The 15,484-nt window shown below is 43.9% G+C and overlaps 6 protein-coding genes across 6 annotated transcripts; 3 read left to right on the plus strand and 3 right to left on the minus strand.

Annotated features, from left to right (window-relative positions):
- Positions 1–4,361: 4,361 nt before the first annotated feature.
- On the plus strand, positions 4,362–4,845 carry CGCS363_v004347 (uncharacterized protein; the record flags this gene model as incomplete). The annotated part of the gene is made up of 2 exons (XM_036636196.1): positions 4,362–4,432; positions 4,488–4,845. The coding sequence occupies 2 exons, from the start codon at positions 4,362–4,364 to the stop codon at positions 4,843–4,845; spliced, it is 429 nt and encodes a 142-aa protein (XP_036497198.1).
- Positions 4,846–5,227: 382 nt separating this feature from the next.
- CGCS363_v004348 (putative inactive purple acid phosphatase 16) lies at positions 5,228–6,493 on the minus strand (the record flags this gene model as incomplete). Its single annotated transcript, XM_036636197.1, has 2 exons — positions 5,228–6,273; positions 6,334–6,493. 2 exons carry the CDS (start codon positions 6,491–6,493, stop codon positions 5,228–5,230), a joined length of 1,206 nt encoding a protein of 401 aa, XP_036497205.1.
- A 720-nt stretch (positions 6,494–7,213) lies between these two features.
- lovD-1 (Acyltransferase LovD) lies at positions 7,214–8,501 on the minus strand (the record flags this gene model as incomplete). The annotated part of the gene is made up of 3 exons (XM_036636198.1): positions 7,214–7,474; positions 7,531–8,348; positions 8,408–8,501. 3 exons carry the CDS (start codon positions 8,499–8,501, stop codon positions 7,214–7,216), a joined length of 1,173 nt encoding a protein of 390 aa, XP_036497204.1.
- Positions 8,502–9,157: 656 nt separating this feature from the next.
- Positions 9,158–9,985, plus strand: stcU-1 (Versicolorin reductase; the record flags this gene model as incomplete). Its single annotated transcript, XM_036636199.1, has 1 exon — positions 9,158–9,985. One exon carries the CDS (start codon positions 9,158–9,160, stop codon positions 9,983–9,985), a length of 828 nt encoding a protein of 275 aa, XP_036498228.1.
- A 149-nt stretch (positions 9,986–10,134) lies between these two features.
- CGCS363_v004351 (uncharacterized protein) lies at positions 10,135–11,753 on the minus strand (the record flags this gene model as incomplete). The annotated part of the gene is made up of 4 exons (XM_036636200.1): positions 10,135–10,660; positions 10,707–10,948; positions 11,014–11,427; positions 11,478–11,753. The coding sequence occupies 4 exons, from the start codon at positions 11,751–11,753 to the stop codon at positions 10,135–10,137; spliced, it is 1,458 nt and encodes a 485-aa protein (XP_036498229.1).
- Positions 11,754–14,453: 2,700 nt separating this feature from the next.
- Positions 14,454–15,188, plus strand: tropE-3 (Short-chain dehydrogenase/reductase tropE; the record flags this gene model as incomplete). The annotated part of the gene is made up of 1 exon (XM_036636201.1): positions 14,454–15,188. One exon carries the CDS (start codon positions 14,454–14,456, stop codon positions 15,186–15,188), a length of 735 nt encoding a protein of 244 aa, XP_036498226.1.
- Between the last annotated feature and the right edge of the window lie 296 nt (positions 15,189–15,484).

A 15,484-nucleotide genomic window follows, 5' to 3' on the forward strand; every position in this document is an offset into this window, starting at 1 on the left:
TAATATTAAGAGTACTAAAGTAATTTAATATATCCTTATTATAGCTATTAATAAGAAAGTTATTAATACTTTTAATATTTTTATATTATACTAAAAAGTAATTAAAGGTAGGAGTAGAGGTATCTTTATTAATATATATTTACTTAAAGTAATTAAAAGTTTTATAGTAATCTTTAGTAGAATACTTTATTAATTAGTAGCTTATTTTACTATAAATATAATACTTCTTCTTAGATTTAAGAAGTATAAATTAAAGGTAATATTAACTATAAAGTATATATAAGTAATAGCTAAATTAAGAGCTATAGTTATAGCTATTATATTAGTAATTAGTCTAATATTAATTATTAATAAAAGTAGGGTTTATTATAAAGTATTTATAAACTTAGTTTTATATTATAATACTAATAGATAATTAAAACTAGTTAATAACGCTCTTATAATCTTTAGTAGAACTTATAAGAGTATAGTTATACTTAAATATACTTTAATAAGTACTAAAAACCTAGTTATAGAAAGTATTATTAGAATAGTAAATAGTAGAGAGGGTATACTAAATAGTAATAAGTTTATTAAAGACTATCTTAAAGTATTTTATCTTAGTTTTACTAAAGTTTTTAAGGATTATATAGTTAAAAGTAATATTATATTACTTAGAGAGATATACTTAATAAGATTCTTTAATCTTAAAGTAAATTTTAACTTTAGTAATTAATCTAATAAAGTTAATAAGTATATTATTACTATAAAGTTTATTATAGTAGTAATTAAGTATTTTATTTTTAAGTATAATAGAGAAAATACTTAAGGTTTAAAACTAATTAATATTAGCTTTAATATAAAAGTTTTTAAAGATTAAAAGCTTAAAATTAAAGATATTATATATATTACCTCTAAATTATATATTATTATTATATAACTTTATAAGATCTATAAGTTAATAAAGGGATAGCTAATTAAGCGTAATAAGGTTAAATATATTACTTTTATTAAAGTTAATATTAAAACCTCTTAAATAAGTAAAAATAGTTAACTAATAGGTTCTAATAAAACTTAATCTATATTAAATTAATCTAAAAGATAAAGCTATATATAAAGAGGTATAGCTAAAAGATATTAATAGCTTTAGCTTAATACCCTTAATATTATTAAAGAAGTTAATATCTTTAATAACTTTCTTAAAAGAGAGAAATTTAGCTATTTTATTATTAATATCTTTATTAGATTAATAATAAAAATCTTAATAAAGAGTAGTATAGATATTAGAAGTAATAGATTTACTATCTTATATAATATAAACCTTATTAGTAATAAAAAAGTCCTTAAATTCCTTTATAGTAGCTTTATTATAGTAGTTAAAGATAGATTCTAATATATCTTTAAAATTAGTAAAAACTTAACCTTAGAGGGTAAAACTAATAAAGCTATTAAATTAGTAATACTCTATATTAAATAAGAAATATAAAGCTACTTAACCTTAAGTAGTAATATTTAATTTTATATTAATATTATTAAGCTTATTTTAAATACTATAGTTAATTATACTATAAACTCTAATAAGGATAAGGATAAAGTAGTTATTAGCTAGAAGTATTAGAGAAGCTAAAAAAGCTAAAAAGTTATTTAGAGGGTTTCTTAGAGGAGCTATAGTAAATAATTTAGATATAGTTAAAGAGGCTTAATAATAATTATTTAAGAAGTTATATAAGTTATTAAAAATATAGAGAGGTAGGTATTAATATTCTTAATAGAGTGAAGTATTAAATTAAATTATAAATAAGGATTACTATACTATAATTATAAAGAGCTTACTAAGTATTATAATAGTTAAAGCTTATTTATTTAGTAAATAATCTACTACTCTATTACTTTTACTTAACTTAATATAGCTTAATAATAGTTAAAAATAGAAGTATAAAGGTTAAAAAGGATCTTTATAATAAACTAAAGGTTAGTTAACTATATAGAAAAGAGTACTAAGAGTAAGTATTAATAAGAAAATAAGTAAGTTTAATAAGTAATATTATTAATAAAGTAGTAAAATCTTAAGGATAAGGAAGTAATATAGTAGTATTATAGAAGAAGTAAAAAAGCTATATAATAGTATTATAGAAAGAGTATAAGTTATTAAAAGTAAAAGATAGTGAAAAATTCTCTTATAGCTAGTAGTTAGTAGTTAGCGTTTAGTAGTTAAATAATAGGAAAATCTTATAATAAGGTATATTATATACTATATATATAAGTAGTTATTATTAAATAGGCTTAAAGTAGCTATTTATTATTAATATTAACTTAGTGAAAAAGAAAATAGTTAAAGGTTATTAAAAGTAAAGTAATCTCTTATTTATTTATTTAGTATAAAAACTCTACTTATAAGAAGTAAGAAACTAAGTAAAATAGTTAAAAGTAAAGTAAATAGTTAACTCTACTATTAATTATAAGTTAATAAATTAATATTAATATTAAAAGTTAAGTATATAGTAAATACTTTTTAAGTAGGAAATAAGAATAGTTATTAAGAGTATTCTAAATAAAATAAACTATCTCTTAAGTTATATTATAACTACTTCTATTAAGTATAAGATTAGAAGCTATAAAAGCTATTATTATAATCCTACTATTATTAATACTATAAAGAGATATTACTTAATCCTATTAGTGCTAGTAATATTAGTATTAATATACTCTTTTTAGAGATTAGAAGAGGGTAAGTTTAAAGTAGCTTAAGCGAAATAAGCTATTTTTTTGAAGTTATAACTACCTTAGTAGTATAGGTTAATTAATTAAGCGTTTCTAAGTAGAATAGATCTAAATAAATATTAATAAGATTACTTCTTCTAAAGCTTTATTAATCTATAGTTAATTAATATATTATATAGTAGTAACTATAAAGTTAACTACTAATTAGTATTAATCTTATAGGATTAGTTAGCTAGTAGGGTACTATAAGTAGTAAATATTATATTATATTAACTATATTAGTAGTGATATATATAAGGTTAACTGCGTTAGAGGTAGTAGCTGCGATTACGGCGTTGATCGCAGAGGCCGGTGCCTTATGTAATCGCTGATTACGTAAGGCGCGCCCAGCTCGATTAACGCTGCGATGGGCTGGCGTTGCCGACAAAAGCAGATGCGCCGCGTTCTTCGATCCTTCCGTCGGAGGTAACTTTCAAAAGCTTTGTCACCAAAAAGGAAGTCTCATGGGTTCGAAAGCTATTCATAGAGTGCGAGCCACTTAGAGGATTTCCCTTCGTCAAATCGAATTGGTGGTGTATGACGCAAAGGTCTCCTTACATTTGGATATTTCGTAGCACCGGAGATTCTATTCTTGCATATGATCCCGCTGACATGGAGGCAATCATCTGCGGAACATCGTTGCCAGGAAGCACTACAGATGAACGATACACCTCGTCCAATCACGATGCCCGACTTTGCCCTCAGCCGCACGGACGACCGAAGAACGTCTTCAAAAGAAAGCTTTCCTGTCAAATTTCTGGTGTATCATTCGGTCACGTCGGGTTCGTCTCAATCACCGTCGCGGCCAATCGGGTAGATCTTCGGTGCCGGAGGCAAAGAAATTCGGTGACGGGATGACTGAAGTTAGCTGCAGTCTGAAGCAAGCAATACCCAACAACAAGAGTTGCGGGAATATCTTCGAGACACCATTATGGTAAGTCCCGCCCTAAATTTCCTCCTTGTGTTGCTGCTTGCGTCATTCAATCCATTCGGCCTCTTGTTGTGTCCCGTGGTGCAGTTAAGCTCCGGTCTCCACAAACACAGCCGGCCCCAATTCTGAATTCAACCCAGGCCAACCAACGTCAATATGTTCACAACTGGCTTTCTTTTTCCGCCTGTAGAAAAAGTTCGCAATACGCTGGAGGCCTGATATTGCATGTCACGTATTGGACTGGAGTAGTATTGGGTCTGAACTCTTAGAGCTCGTATTGATGTTGGACCCAGAGCATCTGTCAAGGAATGCGAGTTGGGGCCACATCGCGTTTTGTTTCCGTAGAAGGCCAAATTAGGCTGGATTACTCCAGTGAATGAACTTCAGTAAATAAGCAGTCGTGTTCACTCCGGCGGGAGTACGAGAAATATCGACATTAACTGAGGAAGTACCATCCCTAGAATTCGGACCAGACATGCGTCCTATTTTATGTAGGGATCATTCTCAACCTTGCATATTAATAAAGCTTAACCGGCTACTTCTAAGACCAGCCGTCCACTCCGCCCGAGTACAAAACTGCGATTCATGCTAAACTATTTAAACACGCAACTCCTGCTAACTGCACCAGTTCCCTCATTGGAATCTCCCTACGCAAAGAATCAAGGTATTGCATCGACCTATCATCACAACAATGAAGTTCCTCCAGGTCGCCACTTTCATGGCGCTGACTCTCACCGGGGTTTACGGCGTTCCTCAGATGCGGTAAGTTCATACAACTACTACATCTATGTTTGGCTTCTCAACTAACCCGGGTCAGTTCCGGCAATGAGGTAACCGTCGAATCCAGAAGCCTGGGCAACTCCGACGCGACTCTGTCTGGAGTTTCCCAATCGGCCGAAAACAAGGATAAGAGAGACATCGAGGTCGTCAGCCGTCCCAATGGGCCGGCACCGCCCTCGAAGGGAGATCCTCACGGACCCCCGAAGCGGTCCTTGGTCGGCCTTGTCAAGCGGCCTAATGGGCCAGCGCCACCTTCCAAGGGCGATCCTTCAACTCCCCCTAAGCGAGATCTGGGACTTGTGAAGCGACCCAACGGTCCTGCTCCGCCGTCTAAGGGTGACCCGCACGGCCCGCCGAAACGTGATGTGATTGAAGAGGCTACCCAGAATGAGTGAGATAACTTCTCGTTTTCATGGGTCCTTGGGGAGCCAGAATGATAGCTTGAGGGTTCAAGAATGCAACTGCAAGCACGCGATCGACATACAATTGTCGAAGAATGTTCCCGAGGAAGCCCGCAGGTCTATAGCCATCTCTGTGTCGGTTATCAATAACAGCAGGGGCTTCATTCTTTTCACAGTCGGCACGTGAGAGACGTTGATGTGATGATTCGACTTTTGTCTTGGTAAAGAACCCTGTGCTGGGATTAAATTGGCCACCTATCATATGTGCATCAAAATCAAAATATCTGGACTAGGGGCTGTTAGAAGCTGTGAGGAGCACATCCGACAGTTGTCCAAGTTCAAACTGTCCCCTATTATGAAGGTCTCACGGACGACCTTAAGTTCGTTGATCCGGAGTAACAGGATACTGATCCTGTCCGTACGTTGAGTTTAGCGTAACAGACCCGACGACGTCGCCGGACTCCAGTCGTATTGAAGTGTCCACAATACCCTTTGACAGATTGTCTCGCGTCAAAGACAGTTGTCTCGACCCCCGAATCCAGTTTCCGTACCCTCCATAACCCGAGCGTTGACCGAAGCACAGATTTACACCGGTGCCCTCAACGCTTAGCCCGTTGACAGCGCCGCTCCACTTATAGCACCAGCTATTCCCGTGGTCGTGGCCGCTGAAGACTGCAAGCATACCCGGAGTCGCAGTAACGGCTTGCATGAAGGCTTTATCTTGGCCACCGTAGCTGCACGTGTCCTTGTTGGTGCCATCACTGCACCATCCTTCGGACTGTCGAGAGAGGGGGTTATCTTGGTTGATGCCGGGCTCCTTGGCCGGGTCGATGCCTTTCGCCTGTACGGCGCGTGAGGCATCCGGTGGGATATGTACAAATGCAAGTGAGGTAATGTTCTTCTTGTGCTTGTTGACCAGGTCGGAACTGGTAGACTTGAACCACGAGACGACGCTCTCATCCACCCAGTTTGGGTTACCGACTTGGTTGCCTGACGAATCCTTTTGGAGATACTTGAAGCCACCCCTGCTATCGAAAAACCAAAGGAGAAGCTCTGGAGCGCAGCTGTCCTTGGTGCAATCCGACGCGTACACTGGGAGGTAGTAGTTGGAGACGCCAACATCGCCCGAGACCATCTTCTGAGTCCTGGAGTTGACCCATTTTCCCTCGCGGGCGAGAATGTCACTACCACTTAGATTGAACTGATAGTCGTGATTGCCATATGTACTGCTCCAAGGAAGTTTGCGATCGAGCATAGGCTGGACAATCTGGTCGAGAACAAACGAGGCATTTTCGAGAAACGCGTTCTCGCCAGTGATGAGATCGCCATTCAAAACAACAAAGTCTGGTTTGGCCTTGTCGAGAACATCGTTCATGACTTTCACGGTCTTCTTGTCCTGGGCTGGACCGAATGACGAGGCATCTGCAGAATGTCAGCGATTGCAAATTCTTTTTTGCCTCTCAATGACCAGTATGAGCTTACTCTCTCCAAAGTGGAGATCCTCAAAGATGGCAATCTTGAAGTTTCCATCACTGCTGAATTGAAGGGGCCTGGAAGCTTTGTCGTCTTGCCTCGTTTCCAGCAACGGAACCTGCGAAGACAGGCCTGCCCAGAGGGCTACTGACACCCAGAAGCTGAACATCGTGTCATGCACTCGCAGCAAAGACCAACGTGAGAGCCGCCGAGTAAGCAAGTGATATCCCTCCAAAAACCTTCATCCTTCTCACAAGACCTCTCGGTATATATGTTGTCATCATCTGATGTTTTTGGTCGCTCGCACCTACAGAGTTGGTGAGCACTGTTTCACGAATGCAGCCCAAGGCCATACAGATGTACGGATATGCAGGTGTGTACGGAAGGGAGGCTTGGATTTTGAACATTCATGGAAGCCGTGGAACCCGCGACGTGGGGACCCTTTCGGATCTCCAGCCGCAAACGCCCAACAAAAACTTTGACTGCCAAATATGGGGTTAATTCAATGTCACAACTGAGAAAGACACCCCGTGATCAATCAAGGGAACTGTCAACTGTCAAAATCAGATCTAGCCTGGGATACCATCTGAAGTACGGACGTGCAGTCAGCAATGTCCGATCATCCGTCCTACGCTCGGGGCATTGGCAGCTTTCAAGTTGGCGTCCGACCCCGATCAAAGAAAAGTGTGGACGCTCGGGGCCGAAGCGTGGGGTCCAGGCGCCGGCGCAGAGGGTGGGGAAACGGACATCCATTGTCAATTCATTCTCAGTCAATGAATAGGATTTGGGATAAAGCCAATCTTTGTTAAGAAGTCTAGGCAGTATGATTGCGGTTGACATGGACCATCGTGTTTTCAGTGACTAGACGGACTAAGCCGCATGCGACTGCTCAGTCCTTGTTGAAGACCTCCCTCAAGAAACCAGCAATCAACTCGGTGCTCTTCGCATCGTCGGGGGGCATGATGGCACTGGCGTAAAGCCCACCGACTCCCTTGTCGCGATTGACAAACCACACCAGATTTGGAATTCCTGTCATCACGAGAGTTCCACCGGGCAGACCTTGCGTATCTTTTTTGACAAAGTACGCTCCTGGAGCCTGTCCCACCTTCTCGGGATCGTACGGTTCCCCGGTCAGGCGGCCATACATCATCTGTATTTCAATCATCAGCATTCAAATTGCTTCAATCAGAGCCATGAGAGACTTACCGCTCCGTATGAAAGCATCTTAGCTGCCGGTGAATCGGGGCTGAACTGGGACGAGAATAACTCCGCCAGGTAATCTGGCCCAAGCAAGCTCGGCGTCTCTTTGAGGAGATCGGCTGTGAGCTTTGCGATATCTGGAACCGTTGAGACTAGTCCCATAGCGCCACTGTCATCCTCAGTCACCCCGGGGTATGGCCCCGTCATCGGCACGAGTGTGCCATCTGAAATCCTCGTGCTGGTCTCAACAAGGTGCTTCTGAATATCCGGGTTCGTGTCCGGATGGAATGTTGTGCTAGTCATTCCCAGAGGATCAAAGATATTCTTCTTCATATACTCTCCAAGCTTCAACTTGGTCAGTCTCTCAACAGCAATACCGGCCCACTCGACACCGCCTCCATAGGCCCATCCTTGGCCAGGCTCAAACAGGAGGGGGATGGTGTAAGCTTTCTTCGAGTCTCCCGAAAAGGCTTGAGGGTGCTCATCGCGTGACATCCGCCATGCTTGAAGGCGCGGATCAAACAGATCCACACCTACTCCGCTGGTGTGAGATAGCAAATGACGGAGGGTAATCTTCTCTTTGTGGGGTGTGAGAATAATGTTGCCTGTCTGGTCGTAACCAAGCACACCGAAGTCCTTTAGCTCAGGAAGAATATCGTAAATGGGCTCATCGAGTTGAACTTCGCCGCGCTCAACACATTGCAGGGCTGCAATAGCTGTGATGGTTTTGGTGATGGAGTAGATCCAAAAAGCACTATTGCTGTCGATCTTGTCAGATCCGATAGCGCTTCTTCTACCGTAATATTTCTCAATGAAGGGCACTCCTACAAGTAGTGAGTCAATAGTCCCCTTGATTGTTTGAAAGTCCATCGAATAGTCTTACCGGTGCTTTTAACAGCCAAAACGGCCAATCCCGTGACTCCGTCAGCGTCTGGGTGCGTCTCGGCAGCGCAGGTGTCCTCAAATGAGATTGGCATGTTGATTGATGAGAAGGAAAGAGGCCAAGCTAGTCTAGCTCAGAGATGCTGAAGTTCGCTGCGATCAGTGGCGGTCAACTTATGACTTGCCTGGTTGATTCGGGACCTTTGACACTAACCTTGACTCCACGGAACCGTCACCGACGGCCCTCAGCAGTAGGCCGAAGTAACTTCACCATAATAACGCCATTATCGCTTAGTAAGGATTGTAAGTCAAACAAGACTGTAGATCTTGCCTTGGCCTAAGATGACTCCATGAGGCGGTGCCGGAAAGTATCATCGTGCGAGTTCCGGCCGAAATCCGGGGCCGTGCAGCTTGCAGCGGGGTTCCACCCAACTGAATCATCACCATGGAAATGACGATACGTGGATCTTGAACTTGGCTACAGCCATAATTTTGTTTGGCCGGCGGAATTACGTGGCACAAGCTTTCCGTGGGAGAGATGCTTGTTGGATCAAGGATCGGAGCCGGCGGTTGCATCGGGGATGGACTGTCCTCGATAGTTTATGTGGTCTTAGATATGTACCTCAAGGACCAAGTGCCTGAATCTTGTGTGGTTGCTTATCAAAGACATTCAGCAAACTATTCCTCAATCGATCTGCTCAAGTGAAAACTTGTCTTCTACGTCCACGCCAAAACGCCGTCCACAAACAATATGGAAGCCATCGCGAGCCGCAGGCGTATCAACCCCCCTCGAGACGCAAGCCCAAACGCTCTCGCCGGGAAGGTGGCTCTCATCACCGGATCTTCATCAGGCATTGGAGCTGCAGTAGCTAGAGAGCTATCAGCCCGAGGTGCCTCGGTGGTGATCAACTATGGCTGGCCAGATCTGCAGGGTGCCGCCAACGAAGTCGGAAACAGCCTAAACACCCCTTGGATAGCTGTTGAAGCAGACATATCCACTGTAGATGGACCTGCTAAGCTCGTCAAAGCCACCGTCGACAAGTTCGGAAAAATTGACATTATCGTCAACAACGCTGCCAAGGCGACGCTTGCCAAGGTCGAAGACACCACGGTCAATCTCTGGGATACTACCATGAACACGAATGTTCGGGGCGCATTTCTTGTCACACAAGCGGCTTTGCCTTACTTACCTCCGAAAACTGAGGGCGGGGGCGGCAGAATTATCAACATTACGTCCGAAGTTGCTACATCCCCTGAGATTCTTCAGACGGCCTACGCAACTAGCAAGGGCGCAATTGCAACTCTCACCAGATGTTTCGCCAAGGACCTCCCGCCATCTTATGGGTGCACAGTGAATGCAGTGTCGCCCGGTATTGTTAAAACACCGCAATTCCTTGGCGAACTTCAGAAGATGGGCAACGCATTTCTGACTCAGATCTTCGATGCGCGGACTCCAGTTGATGGATGGATTGGGTTGCCTGAGGATGTTGCTTTCGCTGTTTCGTTTTTGGCCGAGGAGAGAGCCAGCTGGATCAACGGCGCGAGCATAAATGTTTCTGGTGGAATGTTTTTCGATTAATTCCAGGTCTCGGTTAATCAAAGTAGACCGAGATAGCAATGTCTTCGTGTCCATGCTATAGCCTTCCTTACAGATGCAATAGTCAGGCATGAAAACGTATTGTTGTGATTCAATCTTGTGAAATCGGTTCAACTCAATTATAGTTGCATTTATGGATGACTTGCTGAAGGCCATGGTGCATCGATCCACCCAATAGAAGGCTGCGTGTTGTACAGCTCTGTTAACAAATCGTGTTCATCCAACGAGCTGAAGTCTGGAATGACCCCCGAACTATGGCCATTGGCAGAGCTCCATGCGTTGTCTGCATCCTCCTCAGCAATCGTTGCGAATGGGTTTGTCCACCAGGGCACCGCAACTCTGTTTTGTTCCGATGCTTCCAGCACCTGTGAAGACCCTTGCGCAGAGGGCGGGCTAGCCCCTCTTGCTGTGGACTGTGTTGCCTCCTGTACGACGCTTGATGTCTGAGTCCGAGAGTCTTTCCTGAATGTTGGCTTACACAATGCCATGAATCCCTCGAAAAGCTTTTGAACACCCATCAAAGCTGAGTTCTGCCCACTGAATTCTCGCAGGCCATTCGTGACGTTTGCTAGTAGTTGATAATCCTGTACGCTGGAGACGCTGACTGCGTGAGTGAAAAGCACGAAAAAGGGGTATAGCGGGTAGAAAAGCACAAGCCTGAGAGTGTTAGCAATGCTTCAATTGCCACAGAGGAACGACTCACCATGAAACGGAAACCCTGAAGTTATGGATGTCTGTGAGAGTCTTGGCATGTAATAGCATATCATTGAGAGATGATAGTGACGTTCGGGCGAATCCAAGGAGCTGTTGGTGCAGTCCAACGTCTTCAGCTAGGTATGGATGGAGCTTCACCACAGAAGTCATGACGGAATGGTAGGCGAAGTCGACTCCCATCCACTCGCCTCTCAGGTAGCTATCCTTAGATTGGAGCTGTGTGTTGCGGAACTAGCATCATGTCAGAACTTTCGTGTCTTCAATGTTGTGTGCCAGCCAATAAAGAATTGTCCCACCTCCCGAATGGTTTCTTTAATCTTCCACATTTCCTGTTGCATGCATTGAACCCTGGAGAGCATGTCCTTCGAGTTACTCCGTTCTCTGGAGCCATGAACAATTTCGTTTTGAATCTCGGCTAGCCGCAAGTACACATGAAGCAGGTATGTATGCGGCTTTGCTGGATCAGGACCGAGTAGGTCTGTAGTATCGAGATTCATGTCAGGCAAACATGCTGTCCGGTTCATACTCAATGCCAACGCTTTGTCGAACATGTAACAAAGAGAAAGGCCATATCGAGCTTCTTCAGACCCAAATTTGTCAGATGGTGATGATATGAGTTGAGGGCCGCCAAGAGCCATGCAAGTACGACATGCAGCAGTACTCAATTGCCAGCACTTCTCCAACTTGCCAGAGAGCAACATGTACATCGTCTATACGCCGTCAGTCTTCGGTAACTATGTAGATACTCACTGGCGCTTACCCCTGACAAAAGTGCCTGAAACAGCGACATACTTGGGGGATCGAGAACCCCAATACGATGCAGAGCTATAAGTATGTTCTTCTCATACTGCTGTTGCCTTGTGAGCAGATGCGCATGCATGAGAGTACCAGGCTCTGAGTTCGTTGCCCCGAGATAGATCCAAGCCAGGAAGTTGACATTGACTGTGTAGTGGAGGTAAGTTGCGCCTGATACTTTCTTCTCGATCAAGTCGAGACCCTGTTTCTCGAACGTTTTCGGTGAGACTACACTGCCCATGTCGAGTATGAAACACAATCCAGCCCCCTTTCTCGGACCTAGCAATTAGTCAGTTACTTGTTCCTTGCCATTGTCGCAGCTTCTGTGAGGTAATGCACTTGCTGTTCAACATGAAATGAAGTGTCTCGACTGATGGATAGTGACTTTCATCGGAGAGGTCGGTGGGTTCAGACGCGTAGCCTTCAGGGTCAATTGCGAGTGCAGGGAGGGTGTTGTTCGTCGCGAAAGCCAGAGCTGACTCTAAAACCTGTCGCTTGCTCTCGTCAAGTCCAGCTCGGCTTTGAAGCTCTGTTTGAATATGATGTTGTGCCTGCACAGTTGCGGGTCCTCGTTCAGTGCTACTGGACGAAATTGACTGCCTGCCATGTTGAGATGCCGGTGTCTTCTGAGACTGCGGTTCGGTACTTAGAGCCCTAGTAGGCTCTGGGGCTGTTCGTAGTCTTGCCGAAACGGTTGCAGGATTTGAAGTGATTGAGGGCGCTCTAGGTGACTGGGATCTACGCCAATTTGGAAGATAGGCCGCGGTTTGAAATCTGCGTTGACTGTGATGGAACTAGATCAGATACGGCTCTGACTTGTAGAAACCCTCAAAGCTTGTAATCCATCACCAAACTGACATTGGCTCTGCCGTGTTTTTGACTCTTCTTCTTGGTCGTCTTCGTAGACATGGAGCAGATGCTGCTACACAATTGGCACAGGGGTCATCTCTATCACATTTGATCTTACACAGCAGGTTAGCCTGGTAGTAAGATGAGTCCGGATGACGGAGGCTTCAACCTACCTTCTTAGAGAAACACAAATCACACTAGACCCGTAGTCAGCAATGGAGTCTCGTGGATAATCTCAGTGGTAACTTACAGCCCGGTTCCTCGGCCCGGCTTCTTCAGCCACTTGTTCCAAGTCAGCCATCATTCGTAAGGAGGCTACCGGCAAACGCCGGAATGGTGGCTCGTTTCTGGAAATCCAGATCCGAGGGTGCCGCGATTACGGTAGATGCGGCACAGTACCTGCGGCGTGGATTGGATGGAGGAAGTTGGTGGGCGACACTGTCTCTTCCGGGAAGCTGAGCTGATGTGATGTCGGATTTCGGACGGAAAGACGGCCTGCAAGGGAAGATGCAGGAGTAAGTTGTAAAACGCTATGGCCTATGTGGGCCCATATGACCCGTCCATTCGCGGACCTGGGGTTGACGGGATCCGATGTCCCGGTGGGATGCGCACATCATCATGTCGCGGTGATCACGAAACAATCTTGAAGTTGATGTGGGACAAGGGATCAAATTTCCACTGCAGACCTTTTCCAAGTAGATAATCGGTTCAGGTTAGGTGCCAAATGTCCATGAGTTGCCGAGATATTGACCACTCACGATCTCAGGTACCACCAGAATCTGTCAGCTGTATCGTATCATTCACATCAAGACCGCCCTCGAGTGGCAGCCAAATCCAGCAAATTAGCACACATGTAAACCGGATATCTGCTGACTCAAAGATATTGATACTATGAAGTTTGGTATGTATGAATTATGCGAATTGTTTCAGCTTCCCGCATGTGGCCAACTTAACACAGAACCTTCATCATACACAACTTCTTGCGTAGTCACACAAATGTTCCATGACGTTCCCGAACCAAAGATTGTGATTCGTCCAACCGGTACATCAATCTAGACGTCTGACTACGGCACGCCCGTTTGGAGTCATTCAGGTGCATCGCAACGTAAGCTCTTCAAGTGTCAAGCGCTCCGACAGATGCACCTCAGGCAACAGCTGCCAGTCTGCTGCAGTTGTCCTGATCTGATCACAAAACTAATTATTAATTATACGAGGCCTTTTTAAGTAAGAACTTGTATAGTTTTCAAGAAGCACGGCAGCTCTGAAAGTCAACCAGTCACACGTCCTCCACTCTGCAACGACCTTACAACCAATTGTTCTCGCAAACCTGCTGATCATAGGAAACAAGCTCGAATTATTGAGATCCTTCTTGTAAAGAGATAACCCAGCAAGACTGAACGATGAGGGCTGATAATGGCGGTGAGCTGTTGTATGGGTAAGGGACGTCCAGCATCTAATGAGTGGAGGCCGGCAAAGGAATTGCCCGCTCACAAGACAATTCCTGACAGGAGTTTCCGACTGCCACAGATATTGATAGGTTTTAACATTACCCCAGCCAGCCCCCAGAGCCTTTCGATATCTGATGCGGAACTTTCCAGCCCGAGCTTAGGTCGAACGTTCAAGTATTAGCGTCATTGCTGTTGGTTTTGGGTTGATACTTATGGTCCAGATACTTGAGAAAGGACTGGTCGGACATAAGACGAGGCAACGACGAGCCACAGGACAACGTGCTGGGAAGATGGAGACGGCCGGAAATACTGTAGAAGTCCGAGGCCGAGATGTTGAACCAAGGTACAGGAATTAGCGAGTAGGAGCGATCGATGGGTGAAACCGGGCTCCTTCAGGTCTTCGGTTTCGGTAATAAGGTTTAATGCTTCAATCACCTGAATGCTTCCTTAACATGCGTCGAGCTGTACTCGATGAGATTTCCAAACGGAAGAAAGAGAGAGAATTACGAAAGAGAAAAAAGAAAACTAATACGCAGGGAGATGAAGCCTATAAAAGGGCAACATGACTGCCATACATCCACGATCCTCAGTCCTTCACAGCGCACCACCTAGCTCCTCTCATACCAGTCTTTTTAATAAGGACCATGTCTCTTCCGCTTACGATTGTTTTGGTGACCGGCGCAAACCAGGGCATAGGTCTCGAGATTGCCAGGAAGTTGTCAGCTGAGAACACAAACTATCATATAATTATGACTGGTCGGCGACAAGATGCGATTGAGAAAGCTGCCCAAGAGCTTGAACTTGAAGGACACTCTGTCGAGCCTCTAGTTCTTGATTTAACATCAGATAAATCCATTGAAGAAGCAGTGGCTTACGTGTCCAATAAATACGGCTTCCTCGATGTCTTGATCAACAATGCAGGCATCGGTGGCGACTCGCCAATGGGACCATGGGCGCGCAAAGAATGGCAGAAAGTCTTCGACACCAACGTCTTTGGCACCTTCGCCGTGACCGACAGCTTCCTCCCACTGCTGGCTAACTCGACAAAGACCAAGCGGATTGTATTTGTGTCGTCGGAACTCGGCAGCCTCGCATGGAAGACCGAACCATCGAAGGCATTTGTGCTTCCGTACAAGGTATACGCCGCCAGCAAGACAGCGCTGAACATGGTGGCTGTCAATCTTGCCGCGCACTATTCACAGGATCCCACATGGAAAATCAACATGGCTTGTCCAGGCCATTGCGCTACCAACTTCACCGACTTTCAGGCACCCCAAAGCGCCGCAGCAGGTGCTGTCAGCGTTTGCCGCTTAGCTACGTTGGAACCTGGTGGGGAGACGGGGACATTTTCAAATAGTGAGGGAACCATACCATGGTGAATATTACCAGTGTAGTCTTCTAGCAGCAGATTACCTCGTGGCCGTCACTCAATGGGCAAATGAGATACGGCGATGTCTGTTTCGAAAACGATCTCAGATGATTCTCAAATACAGGAATACATTTCGCAATTATGAGTGATGTGAATTACTTTGTCTCGGATGTTTGCATAAACATTTCTACAGCGTTGTCGTACTTTGGTTTCCATAGGTTTCTGATGTTTACACTGTGCTCGTGTGCATCGGCATCGAGGTCTCATACACAACCAGGCATTTGAGGCTTGTACCGAGATGAATGT

Source organism: Colletotrichum siamense (assembly GCF_013390195.1).
Source record: "Colletotrichum siamense strain Cg363 chromosome Unknown KSG_Cg363_contig03, whole genome shotgun sequence".
Classification (NCBI taxonomy): Eukaryota; Fungi; Ascomycota; class Sordariomycetes; order Glomerellales; family Glomerellaceae; genus Colletotrichum; species Colletotrichum siamense.